At 45.0% G+C, this 18,207-nt stretch overlaps 1 protein-coding gene across 1 annotated transcript; it reads left to right on the top strand.

Moving 5' to 3' along the window:
- Positions 1 to 11,098: 11,098 nt before the first annotated feature.
- H6S33_006692 (uncharacterized protein) lies at positions 11,099 to 11,752 on the top strand (the record flags this gene model as incomplete). Its single annotated transcript, XM_044838389.1, has 2 exons — positions 11,099 to 11,492; positions 11,559 to 11,752. The coding sequence occupies 2 exons, from the start codon at positions 11,099 to 11,101 to the stop codon at positions 11,750 to 11,752; spliced, it is 588 nt and encodes a 195-aa protein (XP_044689510.1).
- Between the last annotated feature and the right edge of the window lie 6,455 nt (positions 11,753 to 18,207).

Raw genomic sequence — 18,207 nt, forward strand, 5'->3', positions numbered from 1 at the left:
TTGACCGAGTACCGTGTCAGACCTAGAACCGTGTCGTATGGCAACAGCACCAAAATCTTGACTTAAATTTTGGAGGCGAAAAGGCTCGGCAATAAATACGACCAAATTTGTATGGTAATGACCTGATTCCCAGTCTGACACGGTACCAGGTCAAAAACGTTACGGATGGGGAGTACTTCACATGTGGGAGCTGACTCGATCTCCGCGGGGATATATAAACTTAACTATAATATCGCTTACACTAACCTTATTCCTATCACAATACAAGGCGGAAAGTCCCGGAGCTTTGGGGTGGGAATATGCAGAAAGCCGTTTTAATTTAGAAAGTTCTTTTCATAGGTATCTTAAAGAGATAAATTCACGCATTATTAAGGGCCTGTCTCAGAATTAACACTATCACGATTAACCCAGTGGCACCGAAGCTCATGATCATATGCCATAATCTCATGTATTCAACCAGGCCAGAGATAGTATCGAAGGTGATCGAAGGCCTATACTTGTAACTAGGGGCACGCGCTCACTATGTAGCTGCTCAACAGCTGCGATGCATCGATGGCTAGGTTGTTTGCTTAAATCTCTAGTCTTCTTGATAGCCATGAATATCCGTGGATACATGTGCTTGGTAGGTTGATACGATATGTATTTTGTTGTTGGCCGAGGGTATGCGCCTATCCATTTACACTGCATGGGATAGCTTCGCGAGTGATGGCCCATGAGTAGGCGATGTGTCACGTCACCCGACATGATCCCCTCCAAGGTTTTTCTCGGTCGTAAACGTTTAAACAACCATCCAAGACCAATGAGTTATATATTATATAATTATCTATCTTAACCTGCTCTCCATTCTCTCGTGTTTCAGAGGAGGGGTATAATGCCCTCTGCTCGCCATCGCCTCGCATGATAGTTAGTGTCTAAGTACTCCGGAGACCTTGAAGTACCGTTTTTAGACTAGGTTGCTAATCATATATAACCTTTCAGGAAATAGGTACTGCGTCGTGTATCAAAGGCGGGTTATGTGTCGATGAGACTGAGATCGTCATTTTCGAAATGGCCACAAATAGGGATCAAGAGGATTGGTGGCAGCAACAAATACAAGCGAAAGATGCTACATAAAGGGATGCGATTGCGGGTCACTTGGACTATCTAGTGGCGGATGCGTTGCTCAAATGAGTACGTTCTTCAAAGCTCCTGACAACGGTGGAGTGACACCGTCTGATCTCCATATTAAATGAATGTGAACAGGATGTTGGAATGAGCCCTGCGGAACTGGACCTTTAAGAATCAGTATACCAATTATGCAGTGGTAGTGAGCAAATGCTCGAATTCACTACTTAGAATCCTTTCAATAATATTGTAGTAGTATATGTAATCACACCACCACAACCACTCTCGACGCACCAAGCATCATTTCAAGTACTTCACTGTGAAATCAATAGTAAAAAAACCTCTCCCTAGTGGCACGGTATCCCACAATACTCGACGGTAAGCATGGCGCATATCAGATATTCAAGGCCCGATATCGTTCATAATGCGCCCCAGCCGGATGGAAGGTAAATAAGGAAGTTTTTTTTATTTTTTTATTTTTATTTTATGTATGTGGGTATTCTCATGAAAAATATCTCCAAGGCCAAAGGGGTTCTCATACGCCAGGCTAGGCTTTGTTTCAGGCCTATCGTTGATCTAACATTAACTAGCAGCCCCTCTCGAAAACCAACCAGACCCCTGTTCAAAAAAAAAAAGAAAATCGATTTTCGGCAGCGTGACCACCTAAGCGAGGAGAGTGACAACCAACAAGCCGAGCCTCATACCTAGAGCGAGAGGTAGAAACCGGGGTGTAAAAACAGGGTTTAAGTGGCTGACTCGGCCAATAGGACTCTTCCAATAATTTTACCACACGCTATACATATAACCATTCCAGTAACCCTACTGTGCAACCCCTTGATATAATTATATGTATAAGTCACTGTTCTCTTTTCAGACATGCGTGCACCATACAGATATGGGTAACTTACCACACTAACATTGTCAATCGCTGGCGGATAAATTATCATTACCACAAGCGCGCGCGCTCCACAACTCGTTAATGGAGAATAAGGTGTTTGAGAAACGCCGCTAATTGGTTAATCTCATTAATTCATTACCTAAACACCATATTCTACGCTTTCAACTTAGGCTTAACTGCACCTTTTGACTGGATGAATTAGTTTTTGCGAGTTTTTTTGTAGGCTATATTATGTCCCATAATCTGGCCGATTCAAGCGCCGACCTTTCCAGGCGGCATTTCACAAGAGTTCCATTACAATAACATGCCCATATGAGTGATAATCGATGTCTTGACAGATTCTCCTGGGGGTGTGGGGTCCAACTCCACGATGTCTCGGCGAATCCGTGAGTTGAGCTGAGTTGGCCCCGGCGAGATCTGAGTTCTGCCAAATATTATTAGGCTAGATGGTGCACTGGGGGCGCGCGGGGGTGTCAATCTCTTCACTTGCCCACAGGCCCTTAGCTCTGATTTAAACAATATGCAATGTATTCATCCATCCCATCGCTCATTATGGATGCCGTTCTATAGATGAAGAGAGTACAACCGTCAACGTTGTACATGTGCATGTGGCTTCGTCCTGTAGTACGTACCTTCTGTGGTTTTTCACGATGGCACGTACAGGCTTCAACTGTAACAACTGCGCAGTTAATCAATGTCAATTTTACCGGTGTAACTAACATCCCCCTTGTCTCCCTTGGTATAGTTGACGAGAGATCGAAGAAATTCGCTTGGGAACAAGCTTCCGAGCCTATGGATTGCAACTGTTGCCTTTTCCCTTGATAGTTAGATCTAGTCGGCCATTGTTCTAGCGGGTAACGGAGGTAGCTAGGCAGCTAAAGGAGGTGAAAAATCAAGACACAAATGTTTTCTTTTTGCCTAGTTCCCCATTGCCTTATTAATCATTGCGACTTTCAAAACTAGAAACCTGCTTCATTTTTCATTTTATTTCTAGCTATTTTTGTTTTTTCGTTACCTAATAAACAAACAAAAAGCATTATATATGCATCTCCCCGGTGAGGCCTCGAGCTCAAGGAATTTGCCGCCTAGTACATGAGTTTGATTGATCGACAGTGTATTCGTGTATGCTTGCCGCCTAGCTTGATATCCCGATAAGAAGTACGCCTAGCTTATCAAATAAGCTATATGTAATATTACCAACTACTAGTAGTATACGTACACGTGCACTTCGAGTTGTTTGTTACTAATTAATGGTGTATGTAACTCTATCCATACGGTAGTAATATATATCTCAAATACACTCGTTTATTCCTTCTACAATTGATATATACATGTACAGTCCACCCTCATGGTCACATCTCAGTAAATCGCTGGCGGCCAGGGTCATGTCAGCTGATCAATCTACCGCGCGAGAGTTAAAGAAAGAAAACCAATATCATAGCTAATGCATATTATATCCGGTATATATAGCATGTACGTACTCTACATACTAATACAACCTCTGGCAAGATTATTGTGGGACGGGAAAGAAAAAACCAGGTCAGCTAGCAACGCAAACATCCGGCAGGTCATACCAATGCACTGCACCGGAATCTTTAACTTGGAATAATTAATCGCTTCAAAGCTGCCAACATTATGAGTAATACATCTCAGTATACTACTGCTACGCTCACAATGTTTTTTTTTTCAGAATCCTGTATACAAGCACACATTCCATAGCTGGCTAAAATATACCCAGCATCTCAATAGTCAGGGCACCATGACCAACGTCGAAAGAAAAGTTTAAAAACCCTGATCATGTCGATACTAGAAAACAAGGTGCCGGGGGGAAATACACGACCCTTTAATTCTTCGCTAAAAAAAAGTTGGTCTTACCGAGGTGGGGGAAATCAATGCCTGCTACTTACTCCTATATTATTGGACCACATACAATTAAACCTTAAGCTTAACTTTCAAGATCTGGCTGGGCTTACATTAAACGAATATCATTAACCCCACATACAACTCAAGGCCAGGCACACAGTAAACAGGCAAATCAGGAGAGTAGGCAGGATGTTGGATGTAGGGATGTTAAGCCCGCCGCCGCCGCCGCTGACGAGGCATGCAAAAGAAAACCTGCCCCGGCCGATGCCGTGATATTATTATTCGGCTCCTCACAGCTGCCCTCGACCTAGCTGGTTATAAGTTGCCTTAATCTAACCAACTTCCTCGCGAGTAATATAGTAAGGCACTAATTAATTGCCAAGCCATATTATATAAGTAGTTACAGATATATATAGTCAAATAAACAAGTATTAACCCAGATCAATCTTGTCAAACAATTGAACGTCTAACTGGCATCGATGATTCGAATTCCCACTAACCTAAATATCGTCTCTGCAGCACATCATATGCATATATGTATGTAAGCTATAAGCCATGCACTACATGTAGTGAACAATTAGATACGGGGATATGGGTTCGTGCCCCAATGAACTCCCCAGTAAGTAACCACAAACTCGACCAATATGGCCACGCAGTATGCACTTGACCCAAAATAATTAACTGCCAAGCAATATTAATAGCTATATCCATAGCACAGTCATGATCAGTACTACATATTAGAGCAAGAAAAGTTACCCTGCGCCTCTCCAACCAAGCTTTTAGATTACAATTGGGAAAAACAGGTTTCACATTGCGGCAGAGAAATCTTCAGGGTCCTAGTGCAGCCCACAACAACGAAAAAGAGGCTTGGTAAAGCGCCCTTCTCTTCTCAATAGCCAACAAAACAACTCAGTTCCACCTCACCTTGCGCGCGCAATATGTACGAACCATGGCCATCCCCACCAAACCCATGGGAGTTCCACTGGAGGACGGTCATATCTCCCCTCAGGCCTGCGGATCCGGCACGATTACTACCGACCCAAAAAGCTAAAATCGAAGAAAAACAAAACTTCTAGCACACACATGTATTGACGGCCGGAACAGTCAATGATCATCTCATCTGGCCGAGGCAGTGTACCCTGTGACAGATATACATACGGGACTCATTGGCCTTTTTTTTTTGTGGCGTTCTTTTTTACGGTAATGATCGTGAGGATTGATGAGTTTTCTTCACCTTCCCCCCATTCTCCCGCCGAGTGAAGAACTCTAAAACGCGGGGGCTGAAATCCCAACGATTATGATGGGAAGTATGTGCCCTTAGACTATCTCCTCCGGCAATTATCAGGACTCCCCGCCTGGCTAAGTGAAATCTGGTCCGGAAAACCTCAAACCGTGATCCCGAAGGCTTCCATTAAGGCAACGATCGTGAAGATTAGAGGATCTGGATCTTCCATTCACATCGCCATCCAGGTGTCCTTTCCTTCTGCCAGAAACTAACCCCCCCCCCCCTCCCCCCCCAAAACTCCAGTCCTAAAAATCTCTCTTTGGCAACGATCATGAGTCAGTATTCCCCTCTAATCTCGCCAATCTTTCCATGACTCCCTCGGTTGTGGAATCTGATATATCATTTCTATATACTTACCGATAATCTCCCTCTCTTTCCCTCCTCCCCGCCACCTCCCCGGCTCACCGCGAACCAGATATATCATGTCCTATAAAAAATATATCCAAAACGCGGGGGCCAACTTCTGGCTCCTTCATGCCCTGCAGTAGAGGTTCACACGCAGAACATTCATGTATGTTCCATCACCAATATGTCTCGCTGCGAAATTGAAAGGAAGAAGAAAAAACAATTTTTAAAACCTGTAGCCTAGCTTTGGGTGATCGTGAATCGAGCCAGCTAGCCAATTTTACGTCCTCTGTACTGTACCCGTACACCGCTTTTATCTTTGATAGATGTCCAGCCGGATCATTGAGGTCCTAGCCATGTGCCGAAACATTATCTTTCTTGAAGTGAGCAAGTCGAGTGATATCTCAAGTATCACCCACCCCCACGGCCTAGCCCAACTCTAACCCCCGCCGCCCAAGCCCAGATCGAAAGGCGCAAGCGTGAGTGTGCTCAGATAAAGACCCTGTCACTACCGGGTTCTGGGGGGTTTGATATATTTAAGGCGGATGTCGAACGGCGCGGCTCACCCGGAAGCTGGCAGCTCCGACTGGTAGACAGACGTCACTTGAGCTGGTTATCGAGTTAGTTACATACAGTTCACAGAGTAGTACGGTTGTACATGTAGCTGTAGTTAGTCCTCGGTTGGTGGTTTTGATGATTGTGGGAGCTTGTATGGTGGTTGTTACTTGGAGGCAGTTTGCCCCCCCCCCAAGCCAAAAAGGGCAGCATAAGCCCAATTCGGCCGCACATACAGTGTCCGGTAGAATTATTGCGAAAGTCAGAACTAAAAGGGTGGGTTTCTTGGCCCGTGCTCACTGCAAAAATTCCTTTGAGGGCCAATGGGACTATCGGGTCACGGGAAAACCCACTTTCGCATTAATTCTACCAAAATCTGTACAAATGATCCCGGCTACTATCGCTATATCCGACCCTCTTATGACGATCACCCATATAGCCATTCAGATCTGTCTCCATGGTTAAGGTTCCCCCTGCGACTACCCTCCACGTGCTGCTCGCCCTCAATCATGTATTGTCAATCGAATTCGACACCTGCGCATATGCCTCACAAGCCTTTTCCTTCGCCACGCCATGACAGTACAGTACAATTATACAGTGTAGAGTTGAAACTCGTATGATTCAAATCAAACAACGGATAACAATGAGACACCGACACTCCTACTATTCCCTTCAGACCTGCTATAGCTAATCATCATATGATCTCTCTGAGCGGAGTAATCAGTCAGCAGCGGAGTCCGAGAGTGAGACTGAGCATGAGACCGAGACTGAGACATGGCAAGTAACTGCCACCCGACCCCGATCGGCTTCGAGTCTATGATCTGATATGGGGGCCGGAAGCTATGCGCAGCGCTCTTTCGACCGCAGCCGCCCCCGATGTTTTTCATGGCGGCGTGTACTCCAATTGAATAGTCGATGTTACATAGGGTACTGCTGCCATGTATCACGAACGAGAGCCGCGCGCGCCGTCACTTCCCCCGATGCCCGAGGGGGAGGGGTATTGAGGTAGGAGCAAAAAAAAAAAAAAGAAGTTGTACCTACAGATGCTTCATCTCCTAGCCGTCTTGCTAGTAGAATCTGTCATATTCGGGTACTTGACTCCCCAAAATTTCCGCGGGTGGGTTTTGGGGGGGGGGGGCCAAAATTACCCTTTGGGATCCATACCTCAAAAGCTACATGTACTCGGGGCAGGTAACAAGAACCTGAACATAAAAACGCGCTAGCAGGGGTCAAAGTGGTTGCTACCAGAAAAACGATGTTCAGGTTCTTCATGCCTATCGCGAGTACATAGCTTGCCAACATGCACCGACAAGATCTCCAGTGCAAGCCACTCAAATCAATAACTGCAAGTACCCATTTGGCATTGTTCCTGTGGCTTACGCCGTAAACCGACCCCTAGACTTGCCAGATACGATCAGTCCCTCCAACGGAACTTTTATGGCGGTGATGGTGATGGTGTACATATGCATATATGTAGTGTACCAGCTTTAACACCCGGCCCACTACATGAACGGCAGTTCGCACAGTTAAGATCTGCACCGTTACACAGATTTCGGCTATATCGGTAGTTTGGGCTATGCGTTACCTGTCAAGGCTGTCAAAAAAAAAAGAGAGAGCAAAGTTACACATCGCCGCCAAAACAGGCCTTCTCATTGTTGCACGGGAGATCTACGCGCCAAGGGGAGGCGAGGGAGATTTGAGGCCAATCGCGTAGAGTGCTGTACCTAGATCTTGCTTTCGAGCTACTCTAGAGTGCATAACCTAGACACCCTCTCGCACTCATCAAAAATAGAAACAGAGTGACGAGTGTGGGCAGAAGGCCGACACGTCTCAAGCTCTGGGGCCTTTTTTCTTCTGGAAAAAAGTTGGATACGTCCGATATTTGTCGTCGTCGGTGTCGTTGGTAATGCTGTTTAATAGCATAGCACCGGATATTATGCACCTCATGCGGAAACAACTACCATGAACCCAGATCGACGCCTGGCCCTCGACAAGCTTACAATTTCCTCCTCTACTTCTACCTGCTCTACTCTACCAACTTAACCCATCCCGATATCCGGTAGGTATATATGTGACTAACCCGTGATTAGCAAGTTCCCGCCGCCAGTCAGTAGCGCACCGAGATCTAGCCGTAGCCGTGGCGTCCCGAGGCAAGTGGAATATGTTCGTTCCAGGGGTGCGTGGGGTAAAGGGGAAGAAGGGGAGAGGTTGTTCTTAGATTAGTAGCAATAGTAGTCGTTGTAGCTAGCTGCATGCGGTTATAAATTAATTAGTAGATGCCAAGAAGTGAGATAATCAGATTACGACAATTACTAGTAAAATATCTACTTGGGAATTTCACTTGTCTTGAAGTCTCACTCTCTCTCTCACACACACCCGTACCCACAAATTCCTTCTGGAACACCGCGCACCGCACATCTCTGAAGGCCTGCATCTTCCCTGAGTGAGTTTGAGCCAAAGCAACTGATCCCTTCACCGCTGCCTAAAATCTCCCACACCACCCCCTCTCGCCTACCAGACAAGGCGATGATCGTCCGGATAATTATCCGATACAGAAAATTTGAACAACAAACCTAGTTGCAGTGTGTTACCTGAGATCTGGAATCCTAGTTTCCCGAGGGCGGTAGGTTTTGCTAGTCATGTTCCTTGTTCTTCTAGGCTGCTAGCTTTCCCCCGGGATATGGAAAGGAGGAGTGATGGAGTGTATTGCAATTGTACTACTATCACTCACTGGATGGATGGATGGATGGATGGGTGGGTGGATGGATGGATGGATGGTGGGTGGGTGGGTGGAGGGTGGGTGGAGGGATGGGTGTACCTACCTACGCCCAGGCAGAGAGGGATTACCTGATTGTTGGCCGGCTGGTAAAGCTTGACTCCTGCTTGCCTCCCAGCAATATCTTCCTATCGTAAGTATGTATGTAGCTAGCGGCCAGACCGCCAGCTACACGATGAAAGACGTCATCTTGAAGTCACCAGCTAATTAGCGGAGGGACGGACCGCCGTAGCTCTTTTTCTTTTGCGATCGTGATTTAATTCAGCTGAGAAGAAGGATACACAAACAAACCAGCTACCCAGATAGACAGACAGATATGATATCGGCTACCACTGCACTGCTGCTATACCCACCGCAATTGTTAAGCGAAGAGCTAAATATAACGAAACGGGGGGCGGAAATAAGCTCCCACAAATCGCAAACAAAAGAACTCACTATGTAAGTTCTGTAGCTATGACAGCCAGCCTCAGTGACCAGTTTTCTGCCAAATACGAAACCTGAGAGCCTTTCGGTCCGAGACACCGCATTGGAGGTACTCTTCCGATTTGCGGCGGTGATGCTGGTTAGATTGTTTAGTTTGCTGGTTTAGTTACTAGTATGTACATGTAGTTGTGGTTTATTTAGTAGTAGCTTAGCTGTAGGTACTACAGTAGGCCCGCGCGCGGTTGCAGTGTCCGTGTGTCTTCCACGGGGCTTCTAGCTTCCACACACTCACCAACAACCTACATCCTGCTACTACCACTACCACCACTACTACATGTAGCCGACGCCCACGTCCCTCTCCACGCGACATTGACACTGGTACACCGCCATGGCAGCAGGCCTAACTCCCCATTGTCTGTCTCATCTTCGTGGGCGCCGTACGTACCGTACCGGCGCGCGACCGTTTGACTCAGTTCCACTAGTAAGAAAACGCAATAATACTCCGGCGCCCCTATAGAACTAACTAAGCCCTACCGTACGCCCAAAAACAAAAAAGAAAGAATAATGAAAAAAATCGGGGTCATACGTAGAGAAAAAAATCAAAGAACAATCAAGTATCCACAGTAGACCCTCAAAAACCAAAAGAGTGCAGAGAAAAAAAGCCAATGATCAGAACCACACACCACCAACACCACCACCCCTCCACCCCTTTTTTCTGTTCGCCCCTGGGACGATATTGACGCTGATCTCTTAGGATCGGATCGGCAGCTATGCTTTCTTGCTATAGTGTACTAGCTGCAGTATCAATTGGCCATGGTTTTCCCTCGGGAGGTGGGAAAGCTACGTTAGTAGGTGCAGGTACGTACATATACGTAGGTGCGTGGGTAGGTGCGTGGGTAGGTGTGTGGGTAGGTTGGGTGCGATATCGATAGAGTACCGTACCTACACTTACCTCCCTACCTCCGACTCCCGACCCTTGGAAGGCGCTGCATGGGGAGGAGGGTTCCGTGTAGCTCCGAGTATTGTACTGTAAATGTTTGTTTCTTTGAAATCCAAAGGCCAAGGGAGATCTAGAAGAGTTTAGGGTATCTATGGTAGCTAGATAGGCAGGATACACTAGAGCAGCAGTAGTAGTAGTGCACTGTAATATTATTATGGTAGAACAATTCAAAGAGGATCGATGGTACAGCCGTATCCTGTATAGCTAGTCAGTTAGATAGTTAAATTACTTGCTCATGCATGCCAAAACAGGACAGACAGTTAAGATCAACCCGCCACCGACTTCATCAAAGCCAATGCCTTATTCCCAAAAAAAGAATTGAAAAGAAAACGAGAAAAACAGTGAAGAAAAAACAACTCCTCTGGTCTAGATGCAGAGGTCCTGTGCTACGGCAAGGAATAGTAGAGATAATTTTTTTCTTTCCTGTTCTAGGTTTAATTTCGGCATTTGAAGGAAAAAAGATATGCACATCGAAGATAGCGAGAAAGAGAGTGAGAGAAAAAAGAAAGAAAAAAAACTATCCTTGAACAAACTTACCAGGGGAGGTAGGAGGGCAAAGATACTGCATCGAGATACCCATACGGAAATTCCAACTAGCTAGCTTGCTTGCTGGATGTCCGTACGGGAGACGCACTGACAATCAACATACTAACCTACTAACCTAACTTATTCGATTTTCTCTATATAAGACTCAACAATCTTCCCCCATCAGTCAATTCCTCACCTCGCTCTTCACTCCTCATCCGCCTACCACCACTACCACTCACTACTACCACTCACTACTACCACTACTACTCTCACTTTAATATCTTCTTCTTCTTCCTCCCACCACCACAACCAACAGTCAATATGCGTACTTCATTCATCCTCTCTGCCGTCGTGGCCATCTTCAGCGTCTTCGCTGCTGCCTCCCCCGTCGCAGCTCCCGCTCCAGAGCTCATAGTCCGCGACACTACCAGCGATGCCATCACTGGGCACCTCACCAGCTGCAAAACTGAGCTCGATACCTGCCACAAAAAGTGGACCAGCACCTGCAGCGGAAGCTGCTCCAGCAATGACATTATCAGCTGGCAGAAGGAGTGCGCAGTCATCATTGTCAAGTGGACCGGCACAATCAAGGGAACTATCCCCAGCGGATGGAAGTGCCCTACCAGTGTCATCAGCATCATTGTTAAACTTGTAGTGGAGATTATCATCGCCATCAATATTTGCCTTACCTTCTTGCTCGGAAAGTGTGGTCTTCGTATGTTTTCCTCATCTTCTTCTGCTCATTCTTCATAAGCTTTATATACTGACAGATTAACTATAGTCGGTGGTATCCTCTCCCTCGTCATCATTCTTGTTGCCTCCCTTCTTGTTGAGCTCAAGATTGCGATCAACGGTCTTCTCGTCGTCCTCGCCCTCGTTATCGATGGATTGCTCAGCCTCGTCGTAACCCTTCTTGTCTCCCTTCTCGGAGGCGCCACTTGCTTCTGCTGCAGCTTGTTTGGTTTGATCTTGTAAACAGATCGCACACTATACTAGTGTTTGGGGGTGGCTACTGCAGCATAGAGTATACTGGCTAGGGGATAGTCGACGATCTTTTGGTTTTAGTTTTCTTTATTCTTGCGGGTGGCTGTAACTTGTGCGGAAAATCAACAGGCAACAAGGAAGGGATGGAGGGGGATCGACTTTATGGATTTCTTATTATTTTTAGGTGGTGGAAGAGCGGTGGTATAGCGGGGTCTCCATTGGTCCTTACTGGACCAAAACTCTCTTTATAGTATTTGTAATTCAATTGCAATTGATTATAAAAAAAAACCCTTTTTGGTTCCTGGGCTGCGATCGTGAATTCGAAACTTTTTTATCGCTGTCTTACTACTAACATGATTATTGCTTAGCAAATATTCCTACAGAGAAAAGAAGAAAGGGTAGATAGATATGATCAGCGCTGCAATAAAATACTTATCTCAAAATCGAAGTGTTTATTTATATCTAATTCGAACTCGGTAGGAAGTGGCCCCGAGATGTTTGTTGGTGTAACGGCATTCATGCCGGTTTCTTGTGTGCAGGCGAGTGATTGTTTGTGACACACGGTCCGTTGTTGACCAGGGCATGGATGTGATCAGTCAGTAAATATCCATGTCGTTGTCCTCCAGAACGATTTGGCTTGGCATTACAGGAGCGACTATGTGGCCCCTTGATGTAGGTACATTTTTTTTTTTATATTTTCGGGGAAAAAATAGTTTTCGTGCCGTTTTGCTCTAGTATTGTGGAACCCAAGGCTTAAAATTGAAGGAACAGCTACGACAAGGGGCCACTACTATTAGTAGTATCAATGATATCGATGAATGTAAAGCTATTCCACGAACAGTATGCGACTGTAAACTATTGAGACAGCTTGGAAAGATGAAAACCCGTCAGCCATAAACTCTGGATCATCCCATGCCATCTCTCAGATCGCCATCATTAATTACCGTGCATTTGCCAAGAGAGCGCACGTACTGTTCCATGAGAAGTATTTCTCGGTATCAACGCTTTGACACATACATATGTAAGATGTCTCTCCTTCGCTGCGGAGATTTTCATACCGTCTCCATGGGCATGGCATTTTATTGGCCTTTTTCATACTTAGGGGTCGTGTATTAGATTAAGGAACTCACCGCTGTGCACATCAATTCAGGATTGATGTGCATGATCATCGATCAATATAAGTTAATATATCTTTTCCTGTTTAGTATTCTTGAGAGGAATAAAGTCCCTGTAGCGATGAACAAGATTTTAACGCATTAAAATCCCGACGCTTCAGTAAGCTTTAATATTCGACCAAACTTGCAGGATACATGTAACTACTACCATCGGGCTTGGCACATTATGTCCACGATTTTCTGGGTGTGCGATATCTTGGATAGAAAGTCAATTTATTTCTTTGTTTCTCCAGCGTTTTCTTTTCTTGGAAGGATTTGATTGCGCTTGTCTTGGCAACAAAACTGGCCGGTGGCCTGGCTTCAAATCTCATCACGCGATTGTATAGTATATATTCTCTTGAAATTTACCATTAACTAGAACTGAAGGTTATTATATCCACTTGAATGTAGACCCAAGATGCTAAGGTGTACATCCACTTAAACGTGGACCTGAAGTAGGATCCCCTAATCGTTTATTTGAGTAGCAATTTACTTTAGGCGTACGTGTTTAGTATCAACTCAACAACTTTATCTTTTTTCCATGTCGATCCAAAGGCGAGGCCAGAGGAGCATTATATATAATACAATGCATTACCTCTACATATTATTTGATAGTTGGCATGATAGAGTAGCGTTTCGATATTGACTGTGGAATATGCCGAGATAGATGATAGAGTAAACAGCTGGTTTGAATAACCATTATAAGGTATTCTTCCATAAATAATTGCCGACACGAAGATCTCGAGCTGTATATGGCCCATAAGACACTTGGTAGTCCAGTGGTGTATGTACACTCTGCGGAAGAATGGGACGAGTGATGTATCATGACGCAGATCAGGAGGGGAAAGTTAACTCAGTTGAGGTTACAACCTGCCGGTGTCCAACTTTCCGTTTCATCGGGAAGATTTTTACCTCTCCGAAGTGAAGCCTGTTAACCTTGTAGCCTAGTCTAAGTCTTTGCGATGACGTTAAGCTTACAGGATAAAGGAATTGTACATAACTCTGGATAAACATTATTTTCCTTGATTCTTCCATTGTTCTCGGGGAATAGGCCCGGCAGAAACTATATCGGAGATATCAGTATCGGTATTGTGTTGCGCAGTACGGGTAAATATCCCTTCAGTCATATATAAGATACATCCTAGATCCCGAATCTATATGCGCCCGTATTAATTTTCTCGTCTCCCAACCAATCCCTGCTCCGCATCGTAGACCAAGAAATGAACCACACAGCAACTCTAAAGTACTCAGCGAGTGAGTGCATGGACCAGCTGCAGGTGAATTAAAGCTCCTGTCGAGCTACCCATGTACTCAAAATGTACGGGTATATTATACCTACTCCACTTTATTCAATATTTCGGTTAAAGATGATTTTAAATTTCATCAGAGAGTGCAAATATAGTTCCAGTTCTCTAATCGCCCAAAAAATCAGCCTTGAATCTAACTGATAGAACAGGTTTCTATAAAGCAAGAACAAAAGAGGAGCCCGCAGGATCTACACCCCCAACCCGGGGTAAAGCTTATATCCGTGCGGGGCCTTGCATATCGGCAACAATCGCATCTTTACTTGCCACGTACTTCATCAGCCATCATTGTCATAGTTATATTTGCCGATACCCGCATAATTTCTAAGATCCATAGTACCGGCTGTCGCACCTTCGACATTTCCCCCCTACCTTTTGGTAGTCAAGATGTATTCTGTAAAGTAGTAAGTGCAATTTACCTTTGACACCGGCTCATTGCGATATATATTCCAGTACAACTAGGGTCCTTGTTTCTTGCTTGTTTATGCCTCTAATCATATTTAGAGACATTGGTAGTTGAGTTGACTGCTACATTGTTTCTAGTATTCTTTCTTCGACCCCATAGTCTTAGTAATAGGACTTTTGATGTATAGTTGTATTCCTCTGTTTATGGTATGAGCTTCGGTGATTGTTATACGCTAGCCAGAAATATTGATAGTCTTTTTTCCCTGAGGTTCGCCATTCGGGAAAAGTTCCTAGCTTAATTGTTGGCAAGTGTTCTTAAATTGAACCCTTTTGAGCTTTCTTATCCATTGGATCCATAAAGAGAACGTCTAGATATATTTGCGAAAACCCTTGACTGCAGCACCTTACAGATGAATAACGCAGTGACGGTTCGTTAAGATAACATTTGATTGGTTTTAGCTAATTCCATCCTCTCGGTCTATGATGATATTTTGACCCATATTCTGTTCAACGGGAAGGGAATTTGGTGTCAGATTAAGTCGTCAGACCAGTAAGAACGACGATTGTCATTTTGCAATACGATTGCGATATTGATACCTACGATATGCATAGTTTTATCGCGTAATTGGGGTACAATTCTTTCTTGGAATAGAGCGCGCACTCCAACTAAGCCCCCCAGGCTATCGAACGCCCATGGATACAGGGTTCCATTTATGTATGGGTCTCACACCCGCGATTTCGTTTAAGCTGAACAGAATGTCGTATGTCTGGGATATGTGACCCTTTCCTATTAGGTTCCGTAAGCTTGGAAGAGTCTTTGTGTAGCCAGAAATTGTCGGCGGCTATCATCTCACGTGCCATTGATCATAGGTTATAGTATGACGGTTTTTAGTTTCTAATTTGTTGAAATGGTGATGACTGGTAAGTTATTGAAGCCCTGACTTTCTCCGCCTTCTAACCACGGGGTTTCGGTAACGAGCGAGTACACAGGCAACGAATACCCCGGCCCGATGCATTCGCCGCTTATTGATGATCGAGTGATAGCCAGTGTTTGATACCCTAAGGCATAACAGACAGCTTATCTAAGACCCCTCCCGTTCATCCACTAAATAAAACATAAGCAGTGTCCACCTAAATATAAATCTCAATAGCATATGTAGTTTCTGTTGGCCCCGTGGGAAGGGCACTCACTATGTTAATTCGTGATGGTGTCATAGTTTACCGCGTGATATTTGATGATGCTATTTTTTAAAATCGTTTGAGATATACCGGGTGTCTTGGTAGCTTTTTGCTATTGAAAGCCTGTTAAAAGTTCATCAAAATACACCAAAGAGTGTTTCGTTATGTTTTGGTATTGATGGCTGGCTGCTCGATTCGTTGAGTCTTAGGATAGATTGTGAGTGGCGAACCCTCCGGAAGATTCCCATCCGCCAAACATATATTAGGATATCTAAAAGCTCGCCCGATCAATCAGTGACACCAATCTAGTCCAGAAATTCCTGCCCGTTTCAGGATAAAGAGACGACCTAAAGGATTATCGGGGCCGGCCAGAATGTCAGGGCGGAGGAGGGTCAGATAGGTCAGGGCTCACAGCTAGACATGAAGCGAGGTTTTTTTGTTGGGATAGAGATAGGACAGTAAAGAGCTGTATCTCCCACGAATATATGAGAGTACAGTTGCCTGTGGAATAAACCGAGCGAATTTGATGAATGTGGTGGTAAATTTTATTGAATCGATGATACTGGAGGGAAGTCGGTTGAAAAGTATATCTCCAGAGAGAGACGTGTAAGAAGGGCCCACAGTACGGGGGAAGTCCATCCATTTTTGTGGATTTGGGGATGATGGCGGTGGCTACATCGTATCCACAGGTATGTCAGGCGCATATAGCGGCATGCACTGCCTAAGGTTGAGCAGGGGGATTGAAGAAAGAACTGAAGATGGAACTGGTATGTCACGATAGATTCGGTATTGATGAAAACAAGGATGGTGGTTGTGATGTTCGTGTGTGGAGAAGGAGAGAGGGAGAAGAAAAGTCGGACGTGGTAGTGAACACCCGCGTTTTAGCCCAGCACACGCACACACCGAAAATACCCCGCACTAGCAAGTTACATATCAGCAGATACGTGTATCTGTACATACATGTATCTGAACCTTAAATATCTCCGGTGAACCTTAAATCTTCTTAAGTTCGCCAAGGAAAACTCTCCAAACTCCTAAACTCTCTAATGGGCGCTTGTCCCTTCCCAAATGACTCGAACATTCTTCGGGAAAAGATTAAGCTAGTACCATCCGTTGGATGAGACGTCTCCAGATCAAATCCCCCTGTCCTCAGCTAGGACCGGCCCCGGAAAACTAGCAAGATACCAGCAAAACGGCTAGTAGAAGATCCGGTCCAAGGCACCATGCACCACCAAGCCCCAACGTGAAGGCAGCAGCTAATTTTCGGCAGCAGATTGTGCACTTCCATCATCCAATTATAAAAACTCGCATCTATATGTAGCAGCACCAACGAATAGGTATATTGGCTTCGTTATGAGATTCTGGTGTGGGTTGGCTCACAGTCAGTCACTCGGTTCTCTCGAAGAGTGGCCATGAATATCACAGGACGGGACGAGACTACGGCATGGTATCGTAGAAAACGCTGAGTACACCAGATTCTGAATAAACCGCATAGTTAGAGAACGAGACTAATAACGTACATGCCATAAAAAGACACTCTCGTTGACGATTCCAGCTAAGGTACAGAAAGCTGTATGTATTTATTGGTTGTGGAGAAGACCATCTACCTAGCTAAACAGCCTCAAGGGAAACTTAAGAAGAAAACCCTCGAGAGGGGAGGGAGGGGGGGTATAATTCCCGAGACTACTGATGGATACGAGACAAAACGAGATCATTTTGGATCCTGACTAAGTCTCGACTTGTTTCGTCTTGTCACACCCTAGCCTTGGAAGTCTCGAGATGAATATCGAGACTGATATAAGCTCAACTCAACCCCGATTTGAGGTAAGAATTTTTCCATAAATCTAGATTTTGATCCTTAATAATATCTAGCAGCAAACAGGGGACCATCTTGGCAGAACATGATGGTGCCTTATTTTGGATCATTCGGCATCACTCGGGGGTCTCGGGAATTGGGTCTCGTGCCCATCATTTATACCCGAGACCCAGGCACCTGGTAGCTAGATCAAGTACTAGGCAAAGTTATATTTCGAAAAAGAATTTACGTTTCTAATAAAGGTCCCAGCACCGGGCAAAAGGCAAACCCTAGGCAAAGTTATGTTGAAAGCGAGAATAATACTGCCCACAATCCGAAGGAGTGCACGCCTCGGGACACACGCACCTAGCGGAAAACCGAGCCCCCCGCATCTACTCGTGACTGATATGATATGATTGCAGAGCGACCAAGTTTACAAAGATCAGGATAACGACCCTATATCGATACCCGGATATATGCCGCACTCTAGCTCTGTCCATGGTCTTCTACTATTTGTATGGTCGTTATAGTATAATGCTCTGGGCTACCGCGAGATCGATATACTATGGTTGATTCTTCTTTATTGGAGTCTCAAACCATCACGGCTAC

Source organism: Morchella sextelata, assembly GCF_020137385.1.
Source record: "Morchella sextelata strain SCLS chromosome Unknown scls_21, whole genome shotgun sequence".
Lineage (NCBI taxonomy): Eukaryota > Fungi > Ascomycota > Pezizomycetes > Pezizales > Morchellaceae > Morchella > Morchella sextelata.